The 26586-nt window shown below is 37.0% G+C and overlaps 1 protein-coding gene across 1 annotated transcript in view; it reads left to right on the top strand.

Moving 5' to 3' along the window:
• The window catches only part of CR1 (complement C3b/C4b receptor 1 (Knops blood group)), a 166865-nt gene that overhangs the window by 30603 nt on the left and 109676 nt on the right, over positions 1-26586 (top strand). Inside the window, exons 26-27 of the mRNA XM_066254496.1 lie at positions 3619-3703; positions 15773-15905. Of these exons, the coding sequence (XP_066110593.1) occupies positions 3619-3703; positions 15773-15905 (218 nt within the window). The remainder of the gene's footprint in view (positions 1-3618; positions 3704-15772; positions 15906-26586) is intronic.

The following is a 26586-nucleotide window of genomic DNA, read 5'->3' as shown; positions in this document are numbered from 1 at the left end:
TAATAGTATATTGTTCTATTATATTTATTTCTGTATTGTGGAAATTTTAGGCTGCTTCCACATTTCTCTTGATAATAAATAAAGATATAAGGAATGCCTTTTAATAAACCTCTTCACATGTACAAGTGCTTATTTCCAGAACATAGATTGCTAGAATTACTAGGGATAAAGGTAGGATGTTTAACATCCTTAATAAAATTGCCAAATGACTTTCTGAAATTTTTCCTAATTTAATCAAATATCAAATTATTAATATATGTGGATATTTTGTGTTTCTGGACATCTTTTTCTGCTTTATTGACCTATCAATTTATCAAAACCACTTTGTGTTTAATAAGTATGTCTTTCTACTATTATACTGTTGGATTAAGAAGGAATCTCTATAATTTGGGGGGAGAATTTTTTCCTTCTATTCACTTCTGTTTGTTCTTTCAGGTGATTTTTAGATCATTTGTCATTTTCTGAAAACCGATGTACTGTGATTGCATTTAGGTCTATAGATTAATTTGTCAGAAATTTATTATGGGGGTGAAAAATTGGTGTCTCTTCTGAAATGTCTTCCCATTCAGAAACATACTAGGCCTTTATTCTGTTTAAATAATCTTTCGCTCTTTTCTTGTATTCATGACTACTTAAGTACATTGTTAGGATTCTATGTTTTACTATATTATTATGTGTTATTATCCAGAAAATAGACAAACTTTTCCATTTTATTTTTAAGTTATTGATTTTTTGTACATTTGAATCTATAATGTTGCTACAGTGTTTCACGTGGTATTTGGTGAGGACACAAAACAAATGGTCAGTATTTGAAATTTTAATCAGAAATAGTTCGACATTGAAGAAGATATTTTAGATGACATTTAAAAGAATGTATGTGGGGGGGGCAGTTATTCTGGGAAAATGGAACAGTTTGACCCAGAGGCTTGTCATTCTACCTATATTGTGAGAACTACATAAGCAATTTGATGTGACTGGAAAATAGTGTGTTTGAATATGTTTGGAGGTAAAGATGACATAAGTTAAGGTGGAGGCAATGGCATAAGTGTCCCCTCTGACACAGAAATATCACAGAAATTACAGAATATTTGGACTTGTGTAACAGATACATTATTACAAAATGACACCATCATGTGTCAGGCTGGCAGTATTCGGTGTACATAAGTTCTTATGTCTCTATACATAATACTGTTAGGGAAGATATTCAGGTGAAGTCTTAAGAAGTCTAAGATTCTCGTGTCACCCCAAACATGTCACTCACAAACTCCAGCAAAATTTTTTAAAATACCAAGTCACCTGGATCCTTTATATAGCATGCCACCAGTACCATCTGATTACATTGTTCACAGTTATGTTAAATCAAAGCATTAGACATGAAAGGACTACATTGAAACCACAATGATGACATCTGTGAACCCGAGTAGTTTGTTCTAAACCTGAGAGGGTCTGAATACAGCGAATCTGGCAAGGGTCTACAGTTGGGATGTACCTTAGACTGTAGTGTCTACTAGAAGATGTGCTATAGAACCCTGGTGTTGTGAATGACTTCAGGTGAAGCAGCTTTCTATTACCAAATAAGATTAGAAAATACTGCATACTATATTTTTCTCATGGAGATTCACATTCACCATGAGAATATTTCATGTCCTAGACAAAAGAAGCCTGTTTTTTAAAAAATCGTTTTTAACCAGAGTTTCTCAAACTAATTTGACTGCACAATTCTTTTAATCTCACGTAGTGCTTTTAACATTCCTTGGAACTAATGTTTCATTTAATATACATTTGGGACATCTAGAAAGATTGTCAGGAGCTAGACCATTTTATAGCCTTTAGGCCATAACAAGGACTTGGGATTTATCCTATAGGAGCTTAAACAAGCAAAGTAGATGTTCAGATTTGCATTGTTACAAGGGAGCAGGATTGGGCCATCAGCCAACACAGCTGTGGCAGGGGTCAAGAGGCTGGAACAGAGGCAAGAGATGTCTTCACTATTAAGAATATAGGATTTCCAGGGCTGAGTGTCCTGTTGAGAGTAGGGAGAAGGGGACACAGAGAAAGAGCCGAGTAAGGGTCCCTGGGTGGTCCTTGTGTTTCACTAAAAGAGGAGAGGGGCAGGTTCCTGGTGGGAGAGAATGAGTTCAGTTCTGACTATGCTACTTTGTGGCACCTGTGATGTGGGACTCAAGAGAGAGGCCTGGACTCAGAGAGGTGACATTTAAATTATAGTTTAGTCTTTGGCAAAAAAACATAAAAGATAAAATTAGGGATGAGAAATGGTCACAGAAAGACAGAAAGGCAGGGGAAGGAACAGTCAAAAGGCAGCAGGAAAGCTAAGAGGCAGTAGTTCCACAGAATTCAAGGGAGAAGAAGGTCTCAAGGACAAAAAATAGGGATGTCATTTGCATGGCTTTCCTTGCAGGAAGTTAGAAGATAATTTTAACCAAAAGTAATTACAAATATAAATAAATAGAAAATGTGGTCTCTATCTCTTTCCTTCATGCTCCTTCCTAAGTTGGCTATCAGGACATGGCACGTGTAGGAGAATCTGCAACCTTTGGAAATGTCTACCAGCTCAAATAATTCATAATGTTCCAGTCTGATTGTTATTAAGAGTATCAACATGATTACATCATACTATTATTTAAGTGCCTGAATTGATATGAACCAAACATACATGTTAAAATAAATTCCTAAGCATCACCCTCTTGTTTTATTTCCATTTTCTAACCAAATTCAGTTTACTTTTTGATAGTTGATATAGAGCTGCCTTAAATACTTCTTTAAGTGAGATGAATGATCACTTAAAAATGGATGTCTTATAAAAATTAATATTCATAAAACCCATCTAAACATTTGAAGAAAAAGCTATGCTCTTTTTTTCTAGGCATCTAAGATATTTTAATAAAATCTAAATATTGATTTAATTTACCATTTTATAATATTATTAATGGCTCTTCTTATAAGCTGACCTCTTAAATATGGTAGTGGGAGACATGTTGTAAGTAACCTTAGAAGTAATCTTTCTTCCCCAGTAACTTTTTACTTCAGAGTTCCACATGGTACAATAATCACATTTTGTTAACCTTTGCTAATTTCAGCAAAGTGGTTTTAGAGGCATGGTGAAATTATGCGCTTTCTATGAGGAAAATTAAATACTCTCTTAAAAACCATTGAAAGCTTTCAGTGCTGTATAACCATGTAAAGATTTTGAATTAAACCTCAAATATAAAAATTCCCTTTTAAACTAGATTGGAAGATTATATTTCATAAAGGTGAATTTATGATCATATCTTTAAAAAAGGCTTTGGGTTTTTTTCTTTCAAAATGGAGGTCATAGTTATTAGTCACAAAGAGTCTTGGATCTGAGGAAATGCTTCACAGTGTCAACTTTTGAATTGGACGCTTAGCAGCCTTGCAAGTTATTTGTTTTTATGAGCCTTTCCAAAAAGTGGAGATTTTAGTGATTATTTATAGTCTTCTTAGGACAATAAAAATGGAATCATTCATAAAAATTACTTAGTATTTGTTGAGAATTATGGAAACAAACAACTGTTACATCTTTATACAAATTATGACCCTGAATAAAAATTTTACTTTTTTCTTCCTTCTTCCATTTAGCCATTATTATACAAATAAAAGCCCCAAAACAGAAGATCTTCACTTAGAAACACGAGAAGTATATATGATTGATCCATACAACCCAGCAAGCTAATCGGAAGACAAACTGATATTTCATGAAATTGAAGTATTTTTATTAATTTCTATGTCAAGTCCTTCAAATTCTCTTTATCAATAAGTGTAATGCTAAATATATATGGTTATATTGCACAATTTTTAAATAATCTTGCATAAAATTGTTAACTTAATTAAACATATTGCCAATTAATATTTTGTTATTAATTCATTTATTCATTCAACACACATTTGAATAAATAGCAAAAGATTAAGAAAACTATAAATAAAAAGATGATAAGTATTGTGAAAAGAAATAAAGCAGGAAAAGGGGATAGAGAGGATAGGATAGTTGGAAAGGAAGTCCTCACTGAGAAAATAGCATCTGATCCAAGACTAGGGTAAAGTAAGGAGCCAGCCATGTGGGAGAAGAACATTCCAGAAAGAAAGATCAGCAAATGCAAAGACCAGAAGGTGTGTGCATGCTGTGGCCATGTAGCTCAGTACTGACTGGCTGAGGGAGAAAGTGGTAGAGATGAAATCAGAGAGGTAAGGGAAGGAGGGTGAGGATGAGTGATCACATAGATAGAGTATGCCAGGTCACTGAAGGAACTTCGTGTTTATTCTGAGATGAGAACCATTGGAAGGGTTAAGTGGAAAAGTAAATGGTCAGTTTCACTGTGGTTTCAAGTTCAGAGTATAGAAAGCCAAGGTATAGAAAGCCAAGGTCAGAGGATGGAGAATATGTGAGGACTCTATCACAGTAATCCAGGCAAGAAGCTTGAGGAGATACCACCAAGCTGGTGAGAAGAGGTCAGGTTCTGCTTACACTTTTAGGGTAGTTTGTATTAGAATATGAGAGAAAGAGAGGAGTCAATGACAATGTCAGCATATTTTGGCCTGAGAAATTGGAAGGGTAGAATTGTCATTAATTAAGATGCCTAAGAATGTGAAAGCAGGATTGAGGAGTTCCACTTTGGAGATGTTAAGGGTGAAGTATCAAACAGACATCCAAGTAGAAGTCTTAAGAAGGCAGCTGGGTTTACAAAATATGTCCAGGCTTAAGAGATACAAATTTAGGCTTTGTCCATGTGTGGGCATACATAATATGAAGATCAAATAAGATCATTAAGGGTGAGAAAGAGGCTAGCAAAGAGAAAAGGTCTAAATATGACTTAAAACTGCTTTCTTTTATATAATCTATGAAATAAAGGTACCACCTTTGACCTCTTGGAACATTTATAGTAAAATAAAAAAGAGACATACATATCACTGTAAGAATACATACCATAAGTCACACACAGAGAACCTTCTCTGGCAGTGGAATAAGAAAAGCTTACCTGCTGCTGATGAGTCAGAAGAAAAGGGTTGAAGGGGTCAGGGTCAGGCATTGCCAGAGTGATCTCTGAATTGAAAGCTGTGGGGTTCCATGGTAAAGCTATTACATAAATGTTTGTTAAATGAGTATCTGAATGAATGAGAATGAGACTATTGCTTCAGTCTCTCCCTCACTTTTATTCACATTTATCAATATAAAATTTAATTGCTATTTGCTCGTATTATCTGCCATCATATTATCTGAAGAAGGATCTCCTAGTAGAAAATCTTCTAAAAGACTTGATGACTTATTGGGTATAGCACTTATAATTGGTATAGACCGAGAATGTTAACATTATTTAAACTTTGATTTGTGCCTATGCCGTTCATGCTGCCTCCTAAACAGAAACAATCTATTCCAGTGTGTCCTCTTGCTTGGAATCCAACTAAACTGGGTTGGAAAAAAGCCATTTGAATATCAGCAAGTCTAGTTGTATGGGCTTAACATCAGTAAGATGATGGCACTAACTCCCTATTTGCATTTATTCTGAAGCAGAACAAAGAAAGTTTGCTTGGTGACAAAGATGGGAGCCCAGTTTCACTGCCACATGCCCTTCAAGGACATTTCAAAGCCTTATCTGTAATGTGCCTGGAGCCAGGCTATGTCTCTGAAAGTGTCACCTTTTTAAGGAAGACACTAAAATAAACTATCCTTATATGTAGACTCATTTTTTTTGTAATCAGCATACTTGTGGTTGCCATATTCTGTTAGTTATAGAGTGGTTTTAATTATTTAAGCAGAGTAGGAAGCATACCTTTGTGAGGGGAGATCTGATTTTATTTCAGTAGTAGAATCATCAGATACAGTTAAACATTTCACTTTCATTTCCACTTGGTTTGAGTTTTTCTCACAATATATTGCCTTTGGTTATTATTTTCTTTTTTTGGCAAAGTCTGTTGTTTATTGGTTTATTTTTTGCCTTTCCATATTCACTCAGTAATTCTAATTTACACATTTTTTTTTAAGTTATGGGAATGAAGTTTTAATTATAAATTTTTTGTGAACCATTGAAGCTTTAGATGTTTCCTTGGCAGTTTTCTCAGAAGTTCTATTTACTTGCAAAAATGTCACTTAATAGTTTGTACTTTAGTTATTCAAATAAATTTTATCTTTAAAAAACACTTGCTTTATATGATTTTTTTTCCTTGATTCAATAAACTTGAATACAGACACAGTCAGGGTTTTTAGAGTGTGTGGTTTAACTTCTATGCATTCCAGATCCTACTACCTTGTCTTTTGGGCCAAAATTTTAACCCACAAATTCAATTCTTCATCCTCAAGACTTTCTTTTATATGTATTTGTCCAGCCAGCACCTTTTCCCAGACCATCATCACACTCTTCCTCTCTGACCACACTCCAAATTCAGCTATCAATTTTCTGTGTTACAGTATTAGAACTATCAAGTCAATTAAATCTTGCTTACTGGCTACCAAAAATCTCCTCTCCCTGGCATCATTTTTTTAATTGTGGTAAAAAGCATATAACATAAAATTTTCCATCTGAAACTTTTTAAATGTTCAATTCAGAAGTGTTAGGTATATTTACATCATTGTGCAACAAATCTCCAGAACTTTTCAATGCTATAAAAATTAAATGCTATTCCTATTAAACTGTGATGCCACATTCTCTTTCCCTCTAGTCCCTGGAAACCATCACTGTCATTTCTCTTTCTATGAATTTTACTGTGTGAGGCACTTCCTGTAAGTGGAACTATACAGTATTTGTCTTTTGTGACAGGTTTATTTCACTTAGCATAGTGTTCTCAAGGTTTATCCCTGTTGTAATGTGTCAGAATTTTCTATTTTTTCAGGATCAATATTTCACTGCATCATTACACAACATTTTGTTTATCCATTAATTTGTCAATGAATATTTGGTGTGTTTTCACCTCATGGCTGTTGTGAATAATAATGCTTTGACCACAGTTATGCAAATATCTCTTCAAGACATTGCTTTCAATTCTTTTGGATATACACCCAGAAGTGGGATGTTTTTCAGCCTCTTTTATTTATTCACATTTTCATTTCTCCAAATTACCTGTTCATGTACCTTGGGCCATCTACTCTATTCCACCAATATCTCTCTTGTCCATCTTTCTCTTAGCTGATGATAAAAATATCACAGTGTAATTCTCAACTTTCTCTCCAACTCCAAGCTTATCTATATCCACCCATCATTATATCATATAGTAATTCTCAACTTCCTCTTCCTCCACCTCCAAACTTATGTATATCTACCCATGTTTTCCACCAACCACTTTCCACAGACTATTTCATTCTTTCCCACACCTTCTGTTTTTCCCAAGACATTGTTGCAGAGGTCCCCAAACTTTTTACACAGGGGGCCAGTTCACTGTCTCTCAGACCGTTGGAGGGCTGCCATATACAGTGCTCCTCTCACTGACCACCAATGAAAAAGGTGCCCCTTCCGGAAGTGTGGCGGGGACCGGATAAATGGCCTCAGGGGGCTGCATGCGGGCCCCGCAGGCCGTAGTTTAGGGATGCCTGCTTGCATCAGATACAGCCTCTTTCACCGCTGTCTCCTTTCCATGTGAAAACCTGGGTTAGCTAATACCCATTCATCTGCAAGTGATAGAAATCCATCACACACTGGTTTAAACCAAAAGTGATTTCATTGTATCATACAACAGAAAAGATATTGGCTGCAGCTGGCTTCAGTCAGTACAGGAATTAAATATTCAAATCATAGCCTCAGGAATCTGTTTAATCCCCAGTTCTGCTTTTCCCTGCTGACCTCATTCTGTGGTCTACACTCTCTAAGAACTGGAAAAGTTTTTGCCAATAATGCCATGCACACACCTTTCCAGCTTAGCATTTCAGCACAATGAGCTTCTCCTGTCCAATAACTTCTTCAAAAGTCTTTTATTAGCTGTGATTTGTCCAAAAAAGGGTCACATGTCCCCAACTGAATGACTTACTAGAGCCAGGGCAGTGAAATAAAGATGACAAGCCTGAGCTTCCTGCCCATGCTTGGAGCTGTGGTAAGATTGATCTACCTCAGTGGTTCTACAGTGGGGTGATCAAGTCCTTCCAGAGGATATTGGCAATGTCTGCAGACATTTTGGGTTGTTACAGCTGGAGGAGAGGATTGGTTTGGCATCTAGTGGGTAGAGGCCAGAGATGCTGCAAAACATCCCACACTGCATAGGACAGCCCTGCCCACAACAAAGAATTAGCTGATTCAACATGTCAGTAGTGTCACCGTGGGGAAACCATGGTCTATGTGAACCATGCAGAACTAAGTGAAAGAGGGAGTTTCTTGAAAAAATAATCAGGGGCCAATTATAAACTAGTAGGGCCACTTAAAGCAGCCAATATCCATCATTCTCTCCATCTGAAAACAAATCCTCTCCAATCCATTCATGCTTTTCTTTTAAGCTATTTCCCTTCTCTTTACCACCACATTTTCTGAAAAAGTGGCTGACCTTAGCAACCTCAATTATTTCACTTATTTATTCAACAAATAATTATGCAAACCTCTTAGTGTGCCAAGCAATACTTCAGGACGTGGAATACAGCAGTGATAAAACGGCAATCAACATGAAGCCTTTCTTCTAGTGAGGAGAGATTATAAAGTAAGAAATTATAAGTACAATTTTTAAATTATATAAAGCAGTGAAAGAGGAAGTTCAATGAATATGCTATTGTTAATAGTGGACAATGAAGGCTTCATTGATTGGGTTGCATTTGAACAAAAGAACTCAAGATGAGGGAGGTAGATCTCTGGTCAGAAAGTGTTCCAAGCAAAAGGGACAGGAGACAAAAAACAAAGGACTGTGCCTTCTGTGTTTTAAGAAATGACATATTTGCATGCTTATGATAAAATCCATTAGAAAGGGGAAAATAATGATGCTGAAGAGACAGTAGAATTCCTGGAGTGATGTGTTCAAGTGAGAACAATGAACTCTTCTGCACTAGTGACGATGGAGAGGTTAGGCTTAGAGAACAGTGTGAACAGTCTAACCATACTAATAGTAGATAAGGAAGGTATATAGGCCAGAAAGGTGTCTTTGGATGAAATGATAGAGAAGTTTGTGAAAATTTTTTTGGTTACTTCTATGTTCCCTGAAGAAAAAAGCAAAGCTATAAACAGAGATTGAGAATGATGTAGGAGACATCTGTATTTAATTTGAATATAAAACATAGGAAATAGTCATGTATGAGAATGGTAGAGTAAATGGACTAGGCAGATACAGTAGGAAAGCCTGGCAGCATTACAATGCTCCATTTGAAATAAGCCATCTTTAAAGTAAGACTAGTCATTGTGTATGCATGTTTTTCTCCAGCCACATACAGTTTCCTGGGTACAGGAGCAAAATTATGGAGAATTAACTGTAATCAAGATTAGTGTTTGTCTAGAGCAGGGGTAGTCAACCTTTTTATACCTACCGCCCACTTTTGTATCTCTGTTAGTAGTAAAATTTTCTAACCGCCCACCAGTTCCCCAGTAATGGTGATTTATAAAGTAGGGAAGTAACTTTATAAAATTTATTAAGCAGAGATACAACAAGTTAAAGCATATAATAATAATTACTTACCAAGTACTTTATGTTGTATTTTTGCTAAGTTTGGCAGAATAAATCTTTATAAAACAACTTACTATAGTTAAATCTATCTTTTTATTTATACTTTGGTTGCTCTGCTACCAACCACCATGAAAGCTGGAATGCCCACTAGTGGGCGATAGGGACCAGGTTGACTACCACTGGTCTAGAGCATGTAATAAAGCAAGAGAAGGGCAAGGTAGTTGAGGTTGTATGCAAGATAGTGATTACAGTGATGGACCATGGAATTTAACCTAGTAAGGCTGAAAGTGAAGACACGAAGGGGGTTTGAGGCTGAAAGATGGTGGTGAGATCAATACATTGTAGGTACTGAAAAATACAAAGATTGTTGAGGTTAGAGCAAACAAGAAGAACATGACTGGTGATTGAACAGTGAGATGGTCAAAATTCTGGAGGAATTGTTGCTTAATAAGCCCAAGGTACTCGTTATGGGACAGACCAGAGCGAAGAACAAGATCATTGGTGGAGAAGATCAAGGGACTGAAAGGCTAGGTTAAAAATAGCATTACTATTATTAGAATCATTGAGGATTATGAATGCAGTAAGAGTAGAAAAGATTGCTATGAACTAGAAGCTAAAACCTTCAAACAATGAGAGGAAAACTCAGATGCTTTGAGATTAGTGCAAAAGAAGTGGTAATGAATGGTGTATTCCGATAGTATGAGATGTAAGGATGGGGAGTTGCATTTTCTCTTTTCATCAGCCTAGAAGGATCTGGATTCTTCCACTGCTCTGTTGAGAATAACTTAAAAGGATAACAGATTCTTGAGAGAAAGGTATTTAAAAAGAGGTGCAATAAGTGATATAATCAAGGTAGATATTTCTTGCAGGAGACTCTTGGAAGGGAGACTAATGGAAACTAATGGAAAACAAATTTCTTGCAGGAGAGCCTTGGAAGAGAGACTAATAGAAACAAATAGAAAACAAATTTCTTGCAAGGGAGTCTTAGAAGAGAGATTAATGGAAAACAAGAGATATACCTGGCATTTAGGACACTTTTTTCTTAACTAACAAGGATTGGAGCTGAAACTTGAGTAGAAGGGACAAATGAAGTAAGACAGTTTCCTGGAATCTTTATGTGAGCTAAGGCTATGCAAGCTGAGTTATATAGCTTTGCTAGACTGTGGGTCTCCATTTGTGAAGTTGTGCTAAGTAGAAAATAGATTTCCATCTTGAGTGTCTTTACTCCATCATGAGTCATAGCTATGCATAGAGGAGAAAAGAGCTAATACATTTACCTAGATATTTGCTACACTATCTTCTCAACTCTCTTTCTACCCTCTCTCTAATGCATTTAATGTATGGAATTCTTTGACTCTCCACACAACTTGTTTCAATTCTTGCTTTGAAATCACTGAATTTTGTTCTTACTAGTTTTGAAATCAGGAGTTCTTGTCTCAGAAGCTAAAGACCTCTAGAGGTTCATGGCTAGAACTCGTTTCCTTGGTAATTCCATGTACTTTATTTTATGCATTTAAAAATAATTCTGAGAAGGGATCCATAGGCTTGACCAAACAGGCAAAGAGGTCCATGGTACACAAACATGTTAAATATTTCCTTTTTAAAAGGTCTCTTGTTGGCCTTTCTGGAAGTTCATTTTCATAATCAACAAACTACCTATATTCCCAACTTTTTCCTAGAACATTCCCACATCCCTTGGACTTCAACTAACTCCACCTGTCCCAAGGCTTTCTCAGTTAAAAACCTTTTCACTTTTTCTTGATTCAACAACCCCCTCTCTCCCAATTTAGTTTCCTGTTGCTGCTGGCACATGTTACCTTGTAGGTTAAAATAACACACATTTATCCTTTTACAATTCTGTTCAAAAGCCCAAAAAGAGTCTGACAGGGCTAAAATGGTGGTAGCTGGACTGGTGCCTTCTGAAAACTCCGGGAGAGAATTCCTGACTTGCTTTTACAGCTTCTGGAGGGGACTGTCATTCCTTAGTGTATGGCAGCAACATTCCATTCTCTGCTTCAGTCATTGCTTTCTCCCACGCTGATCTAATAATGCCTTTCTCTAACAAGGATGCTTGATTACATTACCCACCCAGATAATCCAGGGTAATCTCCTCATCTCATCATACCCAATTTAATCACATCTGCAAAACCTGTCATTACATAAGGTAACATATTCACAGATTCTAGCAATTAAAACATGAACATAATGGGGGAGCCATTATTCAGCCTACCACATATCCCCATTTCTCTCATCCTTGAACTCTTAATCTCATGCTGCAAATATGTCCCAGCCCCATATTTATTTATTTATTTATTTATTTATTTATTTATACATATATATTTTTTATACATAAAGTTTTATTAATTTTAATGGGGTGACATCAATAAATCAGGGTACATATATTCAAAGAAAACATGTCCAGGTTATCTTGTCATTCAATTATGTTGCATACCCATCACCCAAAGTCAGATTGTCCTTCGTCACCTTCTATCTAGTTTTCTTTGTGCCCTTCCCCCTCCTCCTCCCCCTCTCCCTGCTTCCCTCCCTCCCCATAACCACCACACTCTTGTCCATATCTCTTAGTCTCGTTTTTATGTCCCACCAATGCATGGAATCATGCAGTTCCTGGTTTTCTCTGATTTACTTATTTCACTCTGTGTAATGTTATCAAGATCCCACCATTTTATTGTAGACGATCTGATGTCATCATTTCTTATAGCTGAGTAGTATACTATAGTGTATATGTGCCACATCTTCTTTATCCAGTCATACACACACACACACACACACACACACACACACACACACACATATATATATATATATATATTTTTTTTTACTGTGATTAAAGCCTTTAAGCAAACTCTTGGCAAATACAACAAGAATCCATAAAAGAGTAGTGTCCTTACATGTTCACCAAGTCCAAGTTGGCACCAACACCATTCCAAATCCCTGTGAATGCAACCCAACCCCAGTTCAGTCCATTAGGAGCTATAACAAGGAGCAGGAGTCCAGAAAAAGTCCATATCCAGGAAAAGTCCGCATGGCACTGGAATTGTTGTCACAATTCTATACTTTGCAGCTCACGTCCAAGTCCCAATGTCCGCTGCTTCTAGCTGGTAATGATTCTGGAAAAGCCATCTGCAGCATGTGTGGATGTGGAGCTTCTGTTCTTCTCTGCCTGGAGAGATGAGACCAGGGTGCTTTTCCCTGGAGCTCTGTGACTGTGGCTTGGTAAAGAGAACCTTGAGATACACCAAGCTGGGTGGCAAAGGTAGATTCACAATAGAAGTTGGCAAAAGGGGGAGAGAGAGCTCTAAATTAGGAGTAGGTCCCAGCCTGAAATATGAGTGGGGCATTGAGATAGGAGGAATAAAGGAAACACTATATATTGAACAAAGCAGCAGAAAATAGGACTATCAACACCCACAACAGGGATCTTTGAGGGAAGAATAAAAAACCTGACTATTCAGGCAAGACATATTTAAGTGGCCCTTGTGCAAATGAGATCAGTTTACCTGCTTCTTGGAATAAATACCCTAGGCTCGTCCACAGTGTCGTAGATGGGGCCAATGGCCCTGGGCACCTTCAACCTTCAGTGGCAAACCCCAGCATTCTGGGCAAGGTTAGGTCATAGGTGACTGGAGCAGGGATGAAAGAGACTGAACCCTCCCTTAGAGGAGCGAGGGGGAAGACTACCTTCCAGTGTCCCTTTTTCCTCACAGCAAAGGCATGTACGCCTGGCAGGCTTTAGCTCAATGACCTTCCTTTTCACTATTGAAGCAGGACCCAGATGGATTCCTATGAGACTTCTTTGGGGTGTTGGAGCCTTTAAGGACATATCCTAAAAGCTGGTAATTTACCTGATCTCTATTGGGCTTTTTCTGCCTCTTGGTACCTTAAAAGCCATGCTCAGAAGATCTCGCTGAGGGGTTTGAGGATCCCCATCTGCCTATATAAACCTTTTCCGTATATCTGGAGCTATTTGGAAAAAGACAAAACAGTGTTATTAGTTGGATCAAATAAAAAAGGTAGAAGTTTGCAGGAGAAGATTTGGAGTCTCCTGTTCATCAGCATTCAAAAGAAATTTAAAATTTTTTAAGTAAAAAGCATGACATGGTAGACCCGTAGGAGTTCCAGGATATGACTCCCCCTTTTTAATTTTTTTTTAATTGACCTTAAAATATTTGCTGGGTACACTTTAATAATACTTTGACTTTTATGATTGTAAGAGATACCCATAATTCGAAAGGTTTGACAAAATACAGTAAATGCTTTTGCTACATATGCAGGAGCATTGTCAGTTAACCAGTTTAAGATATCCAATAATAGAACAATGCATACAGACAATGAGCTATAACATGCTTAGCAGCCTCTCCTATTCTGACAGAGGTTACTATAAATCCAGAATAGGTATCCACTGTAACATGGACATAGGACTGTTTGCCAAATGAAGGTATATGAGTAACATCCATTTGCCAAAGTTGTCCTGGTAGGAGTCCTTGAGGGTTAACTCCAAATGAAGGGACAGATTGTAGTATAGAACCCCTTGGACAGGATTTCCCAATCTGCCGTTATGCTTCCCGAGAAAGTTGAAACTGTTTACACAGGGCTGCAGCGTTCTGGTGATGAATAGTATGAGACTGAATTGCTCGATCTGTCATGGTTGCTCCAAATAATTTTCTTTTGGGTAGCTTGATCAACAAGGGCATTCCCTTGTGCTAAAGCTCCAGGGAGCATGGAGTGAGCTCGAGTATGTCCTATAAAAAAACATGGAGCTCTATGTTGACATACAAGTCTTCGAAGAAGGAGGAACTGCTGAAATAGTTCATCAGCAGTTGTTCCTAAGACAGCAGTCTTTATAGTGGAAACAACCATAAGTAAATATATTTGCTGTCTGTATATAGATTAAAGGAGGAATATGGCAAATGCTGAAAAGCCATGATAATGGCATATATTTCTAGTCTTTGAGCTGATTTTAAGTTGACTGTTTCAGTATAAAGTTGTCCATTGATTTGCAAAAGCGATTTGCCATTTAGTGGAAGTTTCCCATATTTATTTTAAATGACAGGGCCAAGATTTATTCATGTGCTTGTGCAAAAAGTTTGATTTTTTTCCCCATGATCTTGATAGTTTTTTTTTATTTTTTAATAATTTTAATTTATTGTGTTAACATGGATTCAAGTGTCCCACTCAATATAACATCTTTATCCCCCACTCCCATGTCCCCCATTACATCCCCTTTACCCCCCTCCCCCCAACTCCCTCTCCCTTTCCTTCTGGGATTTGCTGTCCTGTTATCTGTATCTATGTGTTAGGTATATATAATTTCACTAATCCCTTCACCTTTTCTGATCCCATTTAAAATTGTTTATTTAGAATACTGGGATGAATCATTGATTTTATTTTTCTCACTACTAACTTTAAGAAAGGAAGTAATTAATTACTATCCAATGCACAAGCAAATTTTGTTCATTCCATCTCCAAAACCTTTTCTAATTGTTCCTTTAATTCTCAGTCAAGGCCACCATCAAATCTAACCTGGACGATGACAGTGTCCTGGCTGGTCTCTCTATCCACTGCTGCCTGATTTCCAATCCAGTCTCCTTACTACAGACAGAATTATATTAAAAACAATTCAAATCTGACTAAGTCACTCTCTTAAAAAAAACAAAACAAAAAACCTGTCAATGGCTTGGAATATCAATTTTACATAAAGAAATCGGTTCTTCATCTTCCTTGTACACTGTACATGTTGTCTGCAACTGTCGCTTCAACATAGACAGCAGGCATTTCATGAGCTGACCTACCCACGCAAATTCTTGCAAACAGCAAAAGTCAAGTGGGAGTGTAAGGAGAGAGGAGATTCCACCGCCTTTGGAACTGCCCATCCAGGCACGCCTAACAGGCAAGGAGCTGAAGCTTTGCTAGATTTTGTTTCTGTGCACTGGACCCTAAGGTGATCTCTGGGAGCCAAACTGGCTAGAAACAGGACAAATTGCGAGTAGAGAAGACCTCGTCCAATTAGAGGAAGCTGTGGTTAAAAGGGGTTTTTTGTCCCTGAACGCAGCAGCGCTCCCCAGACCCTGGGCGCACAGCCTTCACTATGGTCTCTGTTCTCTGAGCTGCGCTTTTCCTGACGTGGATTTTCTTCCAGATTGCATCGGGTTACTAGAGGTGCTTGGGGAAGATGGGAGCCTCTTCTCCGAGGAGCCAGGAGCCTCTCTGGCCACCAGCGCCTTTTCTCATCTGCTCCCGAGGAGCCCTCCTGGCGGTTCTGGTGCTGCTCGCGCTGCCGGCAGCCTGGGGTGAGACGCGGGCGGCCGTGGGGGTCGGCCCCAGTTGGCGAGGATGCGGCTGGACGCGCAGATCCTGGGGTTTCATTTACAGTGGGTTAAGCTTGTGAGAGGGCGAGGTCATGGTGGCTCTGGGATCCCCTCTGTGCACCCAGATCCTCCTTGCCCCTGGTTAAAGGTAGAGTTCCCTTATGCAAGGTCTTACGTCGTCCCCAGCGCAGAGGAGAAAGCAGATACTATGGTGGTGCTGCACGCAATTCTTTGCCTTTCTATATATAATAACAAAGACTGGCTGCGTCAGGTGTGGCGCTTATCCTAGTGCAAGAACGATGTCTGGACATTCAACCAGCCTGGGTTCTAATCCTAGAAACTTCTTAACTGTGAGGAAAATGACCACCCCTGCCTGCATCTGTTTTCTCATCTGAGAAATGGAAACACTAATATCCCTACCTCAGGGTGTTGCTACCTAAAAGGCAAAGCATACGAAGGGTCTAACACATTGCCTGTAGCTTAATTTCTGTTCCCTAACAGTTATCTCTGCACCTTGTTCATGGGGGTGTTTGGACAAGCAGTCCTGGGAGGTTATGTTCAGCTCACTCATACATCAAACCACCACCTCCATCTTGAACAGGGAACTTAACTGAGAGCCTACTTTTAAGACATAGCCCAGGCAGCGCACTTGAGGTCAGAAGAGCTCAGGAAGCTCCAGAACCCTCAGCACAGCTAGCCTCAGGTAGAAGGGGCTGTAGAAATGTTGACCTACAGTCTTATTTTAGTTCTGTGTTTAGTGCAAAATAAAGCCTATTATAACCATTATGGAAATTTTGAGTCCACACCTCCTTTCCTTCCTTTTCACTTCAAATAGGTAAATAACTTCAATGAGAACCTCTAGCTTCTTATTTTGGGCTCTCCCAGAAGACTTCTCAGTTGCTTATTCTCATGGGCAACATCTCAGCTGAAGTGACAATCTTGACTATTTTTGTCCAGCTTCTTTTTGGCAGCTGAGTTTGCTCTTCACTGTTACTAGACTCTTTATATTCATTATGGGGTGGCACTCTCTTCTCTAAGAGAGTAAGGAAAAAGAAAAACCAAGCTTTCATAAAAGATGGTATTGACTTATCTCTTTAGACATCAGAAAGTAACCTATTAGGTGAGGAAATGTGATAAAACCTAAAGTTTTATTTTCAGTAGAGAAGCTTCCCAAGTAGGTTAAACATTCTGTTGTGGGTGCTTAAAAATTGTTGTGGATCCTGCGTGTGTCTGGCTCCCTTCCTATGGAAATGTTGTTATAGTTTGCCCGTGTCTCCTATGCTATTGTTATAGAACAACCACAGACACTGTTAACTGCAAAACTAATTTACTAAGGCTGTCACAATAACCTTCTAATACGGAACAGCTTAAACTACACTAACTAGTGATTTCCTTGACAAAGTAATTTAGGTAAAGAAAATGCTGATGGAATGCTGACAATGTCATAGCACTTTGGAGTTGGAAAGAAGTATGAGAGAGCAATGCCTCCATGGTGGATGCCTCCAGGGTGTGTGTGTGTGTGTGTGTGTGTGTGTGTGTGTGTGTGACAGGGGGAGGTTTATGAAATCTCTATCACTAGGAGACCAGGGTTCTTGTTTTTCCATCATCTGCTATTTACCAAATGGGGGTCTTGGATCCAGCAAGTCAATTAATATCCCTAACTTTCAGTGTCCATGAATATAAAAGGAACATAATTAACATCCTGTTATCTTAGCTGGCTATTACAAAAAGCACATGAGAAAGCATATATGATGGTGTTTTGTAACTTGAAATCCCCGTGTATAGAACCTAAGGGCACAGGATGACTGAAATAGAGACATCTCAGCTCTAATGATGAGAAAGCTGAGTGGAAGGAGCATGGCTTAAGTGGCTCTTAAGGAGTGAATTAAAAAAAACAAACAGTTGTACAGGATGATTCACAGGGACATTTGATTTATATAAAAATTAGCACACTAATGAAGCATTACTAGAATAATGTTTAATATAGAGCAGTCTCTGTCGCCCTCTTCTGGTCCCCAGATCAGCTCTCACTTTTGTCCTCTGCTGTATAAAAATACAACGTAGAAAGAAAGGGCGTTCTATTGATACTTTGCTTTCTGTGTTGTGGGACGTATTTTAATTTACATATCCTCAGATGAGAAGTTGCATGGTTTCTATTTCCTAGTTTTATCTGATGTAACCTTCACAACTGGACAAGTAACTTCAGAATTATCTTGTATAGAAACACAGAGTGGGGTTCTGACCAGTTGACTGGTGGTAGAGTGTTGGCCTGGCATATGGATGTCCTGGGTTCGATTCCCGGTCAGGGAAAACAGGAAAAGCAACCATCTGCTTCTTCACCCCTCCCCCTCTCCTTTACCTCTCTTTATCTCTCTCTTCTCCTCCCACAGCCATGATTTAGTTGGAGCAAGTTGGCCCTGGTTCTGAGGATGGCTCTATGGCCTTGCCTCAGGTGTTTAATAGCTCAGTTGCTGAGTAACAGAGCAACAGCCCCAGGTGGGCAGAGCATCGCCCCATAGAGGGCTTGTCCAGTGTGTCCCGGTCAGGGTACATACGGGAGTTTGTCTCTCTGCCTCCCTGTTTCTTACTTAAGAAAAAATAAATAAAAAGAAACACAGAGTGAAATAATTGTGATAAAGTCAGTTTAAGCAAACAAAAATAATGGCATACCTGACAAGCACTTCCACACACACAGATATACAAACACACACATGGACACACAGACACATACACAAACTCTTTGTCATTAAGATATAAGGGGAAGAAAAACTGTCTATCTCATCATAACTGATTGAAAGTTGACAAAAACAAATATGTAGAAAGTATCGAGAAACTAGTCGATATATAGCTTTATACCCACCATTATTAACAGAGAAATTCATTGTAACTGTTTTTTTGTCCCCTTAGGTATTAATTAATAATCATATTAAATTATAATTAGCAAACCATTTATAATGTTTATTTCATTTGTATTCTAGTTTTAAATTTCTATTTACATGTAATATATAAAATAAGTATACATATAATTTATAAATATACAACTATCAAATATAAATATTTACATATACAGAGTTGGGCAAAAGTAGGTTTACAGTAGTTTGTATGGAAAAGAATACAACAATTAATAAATAATAGTATAAGAATAAACTGTTTCATGTGCTTATAACTATAAATCTACTTTTGCCTCACCCTAAATTTAATAATTTAATATACATATAATATATGATATAACATATAGTTATGTTATATTTATGTTATATGAAATGTTTATATACATAAATTTTGTTATAATTTATAACATATAATAGGTTATATTTATGTTTTTATATAATATAACTACATTATATAACTGTAAATATATAATAGTTTTATTAAGCTATATAATTATATACTATGAAATTGTAGTTTGTATATATACCAGTAGTTTATGTATAACATATAATACTGTATATTATAATGCATCATATTAAGTTATTTAATATATAATATATACATTACATACCATATTATATATTATAAATTAATACACTATATGATATGCCATATTACATTACATATATTATGCAATATACCAAATGTATTATTTCATAAAATCTGTTTATTATATATGATATATATTTAAATATTTAAATATATAAAAATTTTGACAGTACATGATTTTTTTAACTGATATGGTTGCTTAAACAAAACATTTGCAGATCCTGGAATAAAGAGTAAAATATATAGAATGGGGAGCAGTGTAGTCCCAGTTGACAGCTCATGTGTTAACAAACCTGTGCTTGTAGCACAGAATAAATGAACCTGCCTTGAATGGAAGGTTTGGATTAGGAGTATTTGAGAGTGGACTATGTTATCCAAGACAAAAACTACAATGACAATTTACAGCTGCTAGAATAGCTGAAATGTTTAAAATCTACCCCACAAAGTATTTGGAATAAGATGAAGTAACAGGAATATCATATACTGCTCATTGATAAAATGGTATATCCACTTAGGAAAGCAATTTGACCATCTCTGGAAATGTTAAAAAGCACATTATTATGTGACTAGCATTCTACTTGGAGGTATTTACTCAAGAGAAATGAAAGCATATGTCCATACAAAGACTTGAACATGAATTTTTCTAGCGGCTTTGTTGTAATAGCCAACAATTGGAAATTCAATGTCCTTCAGTAGTTGAATGGATAAAGTAAATTAAGATATTTGTACAACTCAAGATAGCTCAGCAAAAAAAGAAACATTTTTTTTATATAAAACAACCTGAATGAATCTCAAAATGTTTAGGCTGTGTGAAAGCTAGACCAGAAGAAAAAAAGAACACAAGCTGAATGGTTCAGTTAACTTGAAATTCTAGAAAGTCAAATTAATTTGTAGTAAGAGGGAGAAGGTAAAAAGTTAGCTAGAGAAGGAGGCAAAGAGATGGATGAATTAAGAGGAACATGGGGATACTAGAGACTGTGATGAAAATGTTTGTTGTCGATTGTGGTGATGGCTTCATGGTGCATATGTATGTCAAAAGTCATCAAATTATACACTTTAAATATTTTTCAATTATTGTATGTAATGTATCTTAATAAAGCTGTACAAACTTTAAAGTAACTCTTTTTTTAATTTTTTTTGTATTTATTTATTCATTTTAGAGAGGGGAGAGAGAGAGAGAGAGAGAGAAAGGGGGGAGGAGCAGGAAGCATCAACTCCCATATGTGCCTTGACCAGGCAAGTGCAGGTTTCAAACTGGCAACCTCAGCATTCCAGGTCGACGCTTTATCCACTGCACCACCACAGGTCAGGCAGCTGTACAAACTTTAAAAGAAACTATGAGGGCTCTTGAGTTTATCATAGGAACTTGTCATAACTTGAGAGATTGGTAATAAAGGAAGACAAGAAAACTATTGATAGATGAAGCTTTCTCTGGGAAAGTTCATATATACCTTTTTATTAGGGCTATTATCTAAATTGCATTTTTATTATTGCATGTACTATTCCGACAACTCAGGGAAGAATTTTAGGTAATTAAAGAAAAAGATCGCCATTCCAAGAATACTTTATTCCATTTCTTTAGATCTCTTCCTGTCTCCTTATGAGCTTTGCAGTGACAGTCACTCTCAGTAAAACTTTGGCACCAGAAGCTCCATTTGGAATCTCTCCCCTTGTCCAGCATCATGGATGAGACAAACATCAAAGTTACATTCATCTCACATAGCAACCAGAGAAAAGGTGAATGCATGATATTTGAAACCCCTGGAATTGTGGCTTATGTGGTATATTTTTATTGTTTAACACAGTGGTTCTCAAAGTACTATTATCTACCAAAAATCACCTGTGAAGTTTTTTTTTAAGATTTTTATTTATTGCTTTTTAGGGAGAGAGGGAGAGGAGAGATACAGGAAGCGAGACCATAGTTACTTCGCTTTAGTTGTTCTTTAATTGCTTCTTGTCTATGCTTTGACCTGGCAAGCCCAGGGTTTTAAACCTGCAACCTCAGCATTTATCCACTATATCTGTGAAAATTTTTTAACAATACAGTTTCCTGGGCTGTAACCAAGACTCACTAAATCAGAGCTTTTGAGGATGTGGGGCAAATTCTTGTTGTTGTTTTTTTTTAAGTTTTGTAGGTAATTCATCATTTACTTGTGCATTGCAACAAATAGATAAGAAGCGCTAATTACCTGGAATAGATATAACAAAAATCAGGGGGTGTTGTCTTTATGCATGTCATATATTTTGAGAGAAATAGATATTTTTAAATTACACAAATCTGAAAAAGCTCAACTTGTGCTAAGTGATATAAAATGAAAGAGTCCAATCTGTAATTATTATGGGGTAGAGGGAAGTAGTTTAGATTTGAAATCCCTAATAGGGTCAGGGAAGACTTTAGTAACTAGCAGTGGCATTTAGCAGAGACCTGGAGAAGAGTGGAAGTTAGAGTGAAGGTAAAAGTACATCACACAGAAGAGATATTATAGGCAGGAGAAAGAACATATGTCTTAAACTTAAGGAAGGGGAAACGGCCATAGCTCAGTCAGAGGGCAGAGTGGCGCAAGATGAGGCAAGAAACACAAGCCAGGACACTGTTGCTTAACACAGCTGGTTCAAATAAAGAGAATGTGAAATGATAAATATAAGGCTCTGGCCAGTTAGCTCAGCAGTAGAACATCAAACCAGTGTGTGAAAGTCCTGGGTTCGATTCCTGGTCAGGGCACACATGAGAGATGACCACCTGCTTCTCCCTCTTTTCCTCCTCATTCTTTCTCTATCTCTTTCTTTTCCTCCCACAACCATGGCTTAATTGGTTCCAGTGCATTAACCTCAGGTACATGGCTCCATGGAGCCTCCACTTCGGGTGCTAAAATTAGCGCAGTTGTGAGCATGGCCCCAGACGGGCAGAGCATCAGCCCCAGGTGGGTGTTGTTGGGTGGATCCCGGTCAGGGCACTTCAGAGTGTCTGTCTCTCTAGCTTCCTGCCTCTCACTTGGAAAAAGAAGAAATATATATGGCTGTCTAATATTAGAGAAAAATAAGTAAAAAATATGAGCTTTCTTGGGCTACCAACCTTTGCTTAGGTAGAGAACACAGAATAAGATCCCTATTTCTTAATAAAGTCAGTCAGCAGGAAAAAGCAATTTATCAGTGAGTTGTAGAGATTAAATCCCAGGCTGAATCTGGGACACATTCAGGAGAGCTTCTGAGATCACTGGTCACTGATCCTTCAGTGCTTTCCCAACAACATAGGCTTATTCCAAACTAGCTCTGCACACATAGCAGAAACAAAACTGTTGAAGCAAAGTGAGCATGCCCACTTTGTGGAATATTCGAATTTACCTGTTAGTATTTTTCTTTTCTATAAATAATAACTATACTACTATTTATCAAGAGTTTGCTATATGTAAGGTGCTACTAAAAGTATTGTGACTCTATCAGCAAACCTACCAGGTAAATATTATCAGCTTTTTGAAGATGAAACTGAGGCTTACTAAGATTAAATATCAGGTCAAAGACTTCAAAGCTAGTAAGTAGAAGACACTGGGTTCAAGGCCAGGTTTCTATGAATTTGAAGTTTTTAACACGATATGCCATTACTTTCTGTATTTGTTTCTTATTGCTGTAACAAATTGCCACAAACTTAATAGCTTGAAGCAGCTATTTTCAACCACTGTGCTGCAAGAATTTTTAAAACATGTACCTGACTATGTCATCCAAGGTACTTTTCCCTTAGATTGTCAAATAGAAATAATGACAACAGCCAGTACAACAGTAGTTGTCCAGTGTGAATGAATCAAAATTATGCCTTTTTTTTTGTCAGATTGGCAAAAAATATTTTTTGGTGTGTCACAGAATTTTAGTAATTAGTTCATGTGTGCCAACAGATGAAAAAGGTTGAAAGTTACTGGCCTAAATAAACAGAAAATTATTCTTTCAGTTCAGGATGTCAAATCTAAAATGAGTATGACAGTGCTCCTTCTGAGGCTCCAGGACTGAATAGGTTTCCTTGTTCTTGCTGTCTTCTGGTGTCCGCCTACATCTTTTGGGCTCACAGCCTCTTTTTCTACCTTCAAAACTAGCAATGAAGAATCTTCAAATCTTCTGTGCGCGTGTGCCTCCTTTGATCCTTTGCCTTCCTCTTCTAACGACATTTATGATTATATTTAAGGACCACACAGATAATTCAGGATAGATTTTCCATCTCAAGATTCTTAATTATATATTTGCGACACCCTATTACCATATTATGTAACATTCGCAGGCTCCAGGTTAGACTGTGGATATCTTTGGGAGCTCATTATTCAGCCTACCACGCATTTCTACATAGATTTCAAAATGTTAGTTGGGCCTGCTGAGGGAGTCCATTATCATTAGGGTCCAGTTTAGTGGTAAATAGTTAAAGCTCAACAAACAACCTGTAGTGTGTACACTGAATATGACAAGTGGGAGTTTAAAATATGTGTAGAATTAAAATGCATGATTAACGATAGAGCCTATGACAGGAAGTAAAAGGAATTAGCATTTTCAATGATTCCTGCTTTATTGGGAAATAATTGTAATATGGTAAAGATGCATGTTTTCTTTAAAGGAATAATACAAGAATATATAACTGATAATCTAATAAAAATAAAATAATAAGTATAATTGATGACAAAAAAGGAAAAATATAAGGTCTACTGGAAAGTTCTATGCTTTTCTATCACAACAAGTTTCAACACGTAAGCACATGTTTATTTGGCGCATGTGTGCCTCTCTATTTTTATCACTTAATGTATACATACTGATGTAGCAAATTAACTAAAACAAAGTTGATTCACGTTAGTCTTATGTGTGAAGTGATAGTGTACCCATGGCTACTGATAAAGTTCATTTACACCACTGTATTGTATACGAATTTCAACAAGGAAGAAATGCTACAGAAGCATGTAGAAATTTATTGAAAGTGTTTGGTGAAGGCACAGTTTCTGATAGGACCTGCAGAAGATGGTTCGAAAAATTCAAAACAGGTGATTTCAACCTTTCTGATAAACCACATTCTGGGCGACCATCTTTGATCGATGACGATGTTGTTAAGACCATGTTGGAGCAAGATCCTTTTCTAACAACATCAGAGATCGCAGAAAGGCTTAATTCAGCTCAGCAAACCATTTCGGTCCATATTCGGAAGATAGGGTTGGTGTGGAAATATATTATTTAATAAAGTTTATTGACGGTAAGAAAAATTTGTATTTTGTTTTATTCCGAAAACAGACAGAACTTTATATAAAAGAATAAAAACTAGGACAAATAAACAGCAAATAGTAAAATGGTATATCTAATCCCAATATATTAATTATATTAAATATAAACAGACAATTCCCCTTTAAAGACAGAGAGAGTCATAGTGCTGTATTTCCTAAACAGGGCTTCCATAAACCCACAGAGAACCTGTGGGATATATTAAATTTTCAATAGAACCACAGCAATATTTGATATTTCTCAGATACTGTGTAAACTACTTGCTCAGATTACCTCTGGGATTCATGAGATTGCAGTAGGTCCCTCTTGATGATGTAAGATCTTTGCAAAGCTGGGTTTTCAGCAGTGGCTGTAATAAAGAAAAAGTACCAAATGAAAATTATATGAAATGGAAAACAAGGTGACAGTTTACAATCTGATCTCGGGGTTTGAGAATTCGAGCAGTGCATAACATCCCATTATACAATTGTGCTATAACTAAGACTTATTAAGTTGTTAGGTCCTAATTATTTAACAAATGGAACTGGTGTTTATTTTTTGGCTAGGAATAACATGAAAAAATTACTGAGATCCTAACAGTGTTGTGAGCTGAGTGACTTGGGGAACCTCTACTGTAATGATTAAAAATAGAAACTATACGGCCCTGACTGGGTACCTCAGTTGGCTGGAGCATTGTTTTGACATGCCAAGGTTGTGGGTTCAATCCCCAGTTAGAGCACATATAAAAATCAACCACTGCTTGTATGAATAAGTGAAACAACAAGTCAATGTTTCTCTCAGTCTCTTTTCCTCTCTCTTCAAAAATTAATAAAAATTGCCTAATCTGTGGTGACTCAGTGGATAAAGCATCAACATGGAGTGCTGAGGTCACTGGTTCAAAACCCTGGGCTTGCCCAGTCAAGGCACATACCAGAAGCAACTGCTATGAGTTGCTCCTCCTTTGTCTCCACCCCCTTTCTCAAATAAATAAATAAAATAATAATCTTTAAAAAATATAGAAAAAATTTAAAAAACAAAAATTATGTGGTACAGGCAAAGAAACAATATACATGTTCAGAGACAGAATGGCTCAATCTCTAAGTATGGAAAACATACCATGCAAAAACAAACCAAAAGAAAGCTGATTTGACAAATGAAGCATTATGGCAATCTTTCTCCTTAAATTATCATTGTGTGTTTATATTTAAAATATTACTGATATATTGAGGATTAAATCTACAATCTTATTTTCTCTTTTTTATTTGTCTTATAAATAAAGTAGACAGAGTAGAATTTGAAACAAAATTAATTTTGTGATGTAATATATTACAAAATATAATAAAATTAAAATGGACAGATTAGAAAAAAAATAAGACAAATGTATGATAAGATGGAATATTTTAACACAATTACTTTGGTATCTGGTATAATAAGCAAATTCTGCCTTTCTTTTTTTTTTTACATTTTTATTTATTATTTTAGAGAGAGGAGACACAGAGAGAGGAAAGAGATAGAAAGAACAGAGGGAAGAGCAGGAAGCATCAACTCCCATATGTGCCTTGACCAGGCAAGCCTGGGGTTTCGAACCGGCATTCTCAGTGTTCCAGGTCGATGCTTTTACCCACTGCACCACCACAGGTCAGGCTGCCTTTCTGCCCCAAATCAGTAAAAACCTAGAAGATTGAGCAAATATGATTAATTGTTGATTGGGCCTTACTGATGTACCAAAAACACTATACCCGATACCACAGACACACCTATTTTTTACAGCTATATATGGTACAGTTACATCAGTTGACCATATGCTGAGACATGCAATAAGCACTCATGAATTTCAAAGCTTGATAATAAATCTACAGCCAAAAATTTTCTCTACTCTTTAGAAATTATTCCAAACATTGTTAAATAAGCTATAGGTCAATGAAGAAATTAGAATAAATATTAGCAAATATTTTAAACTGAA

This window comes from Saccopteryx bilineata, chromosome 2 (assembly GCF_036850765.1).
Source record: "Saccopteryx bilineata isolate mSacBil1 chromosome 2, mSacBil1_pri_phased_curated, whole genome shotgun sequence".
NCBI classification, from domain to species: domain Eukaryota; kingdom Metazoa; phylum Chordata; class Mammalia; order Chiroptera; family Emballonuridae; genus Saccopteryx; species Saccopteryx bilineata.
The sequence above is the reverse complement of the archived record's forward strand: the minus strand, read 5'-3'. Positions and strand labels throughout refer to the sequence as shown.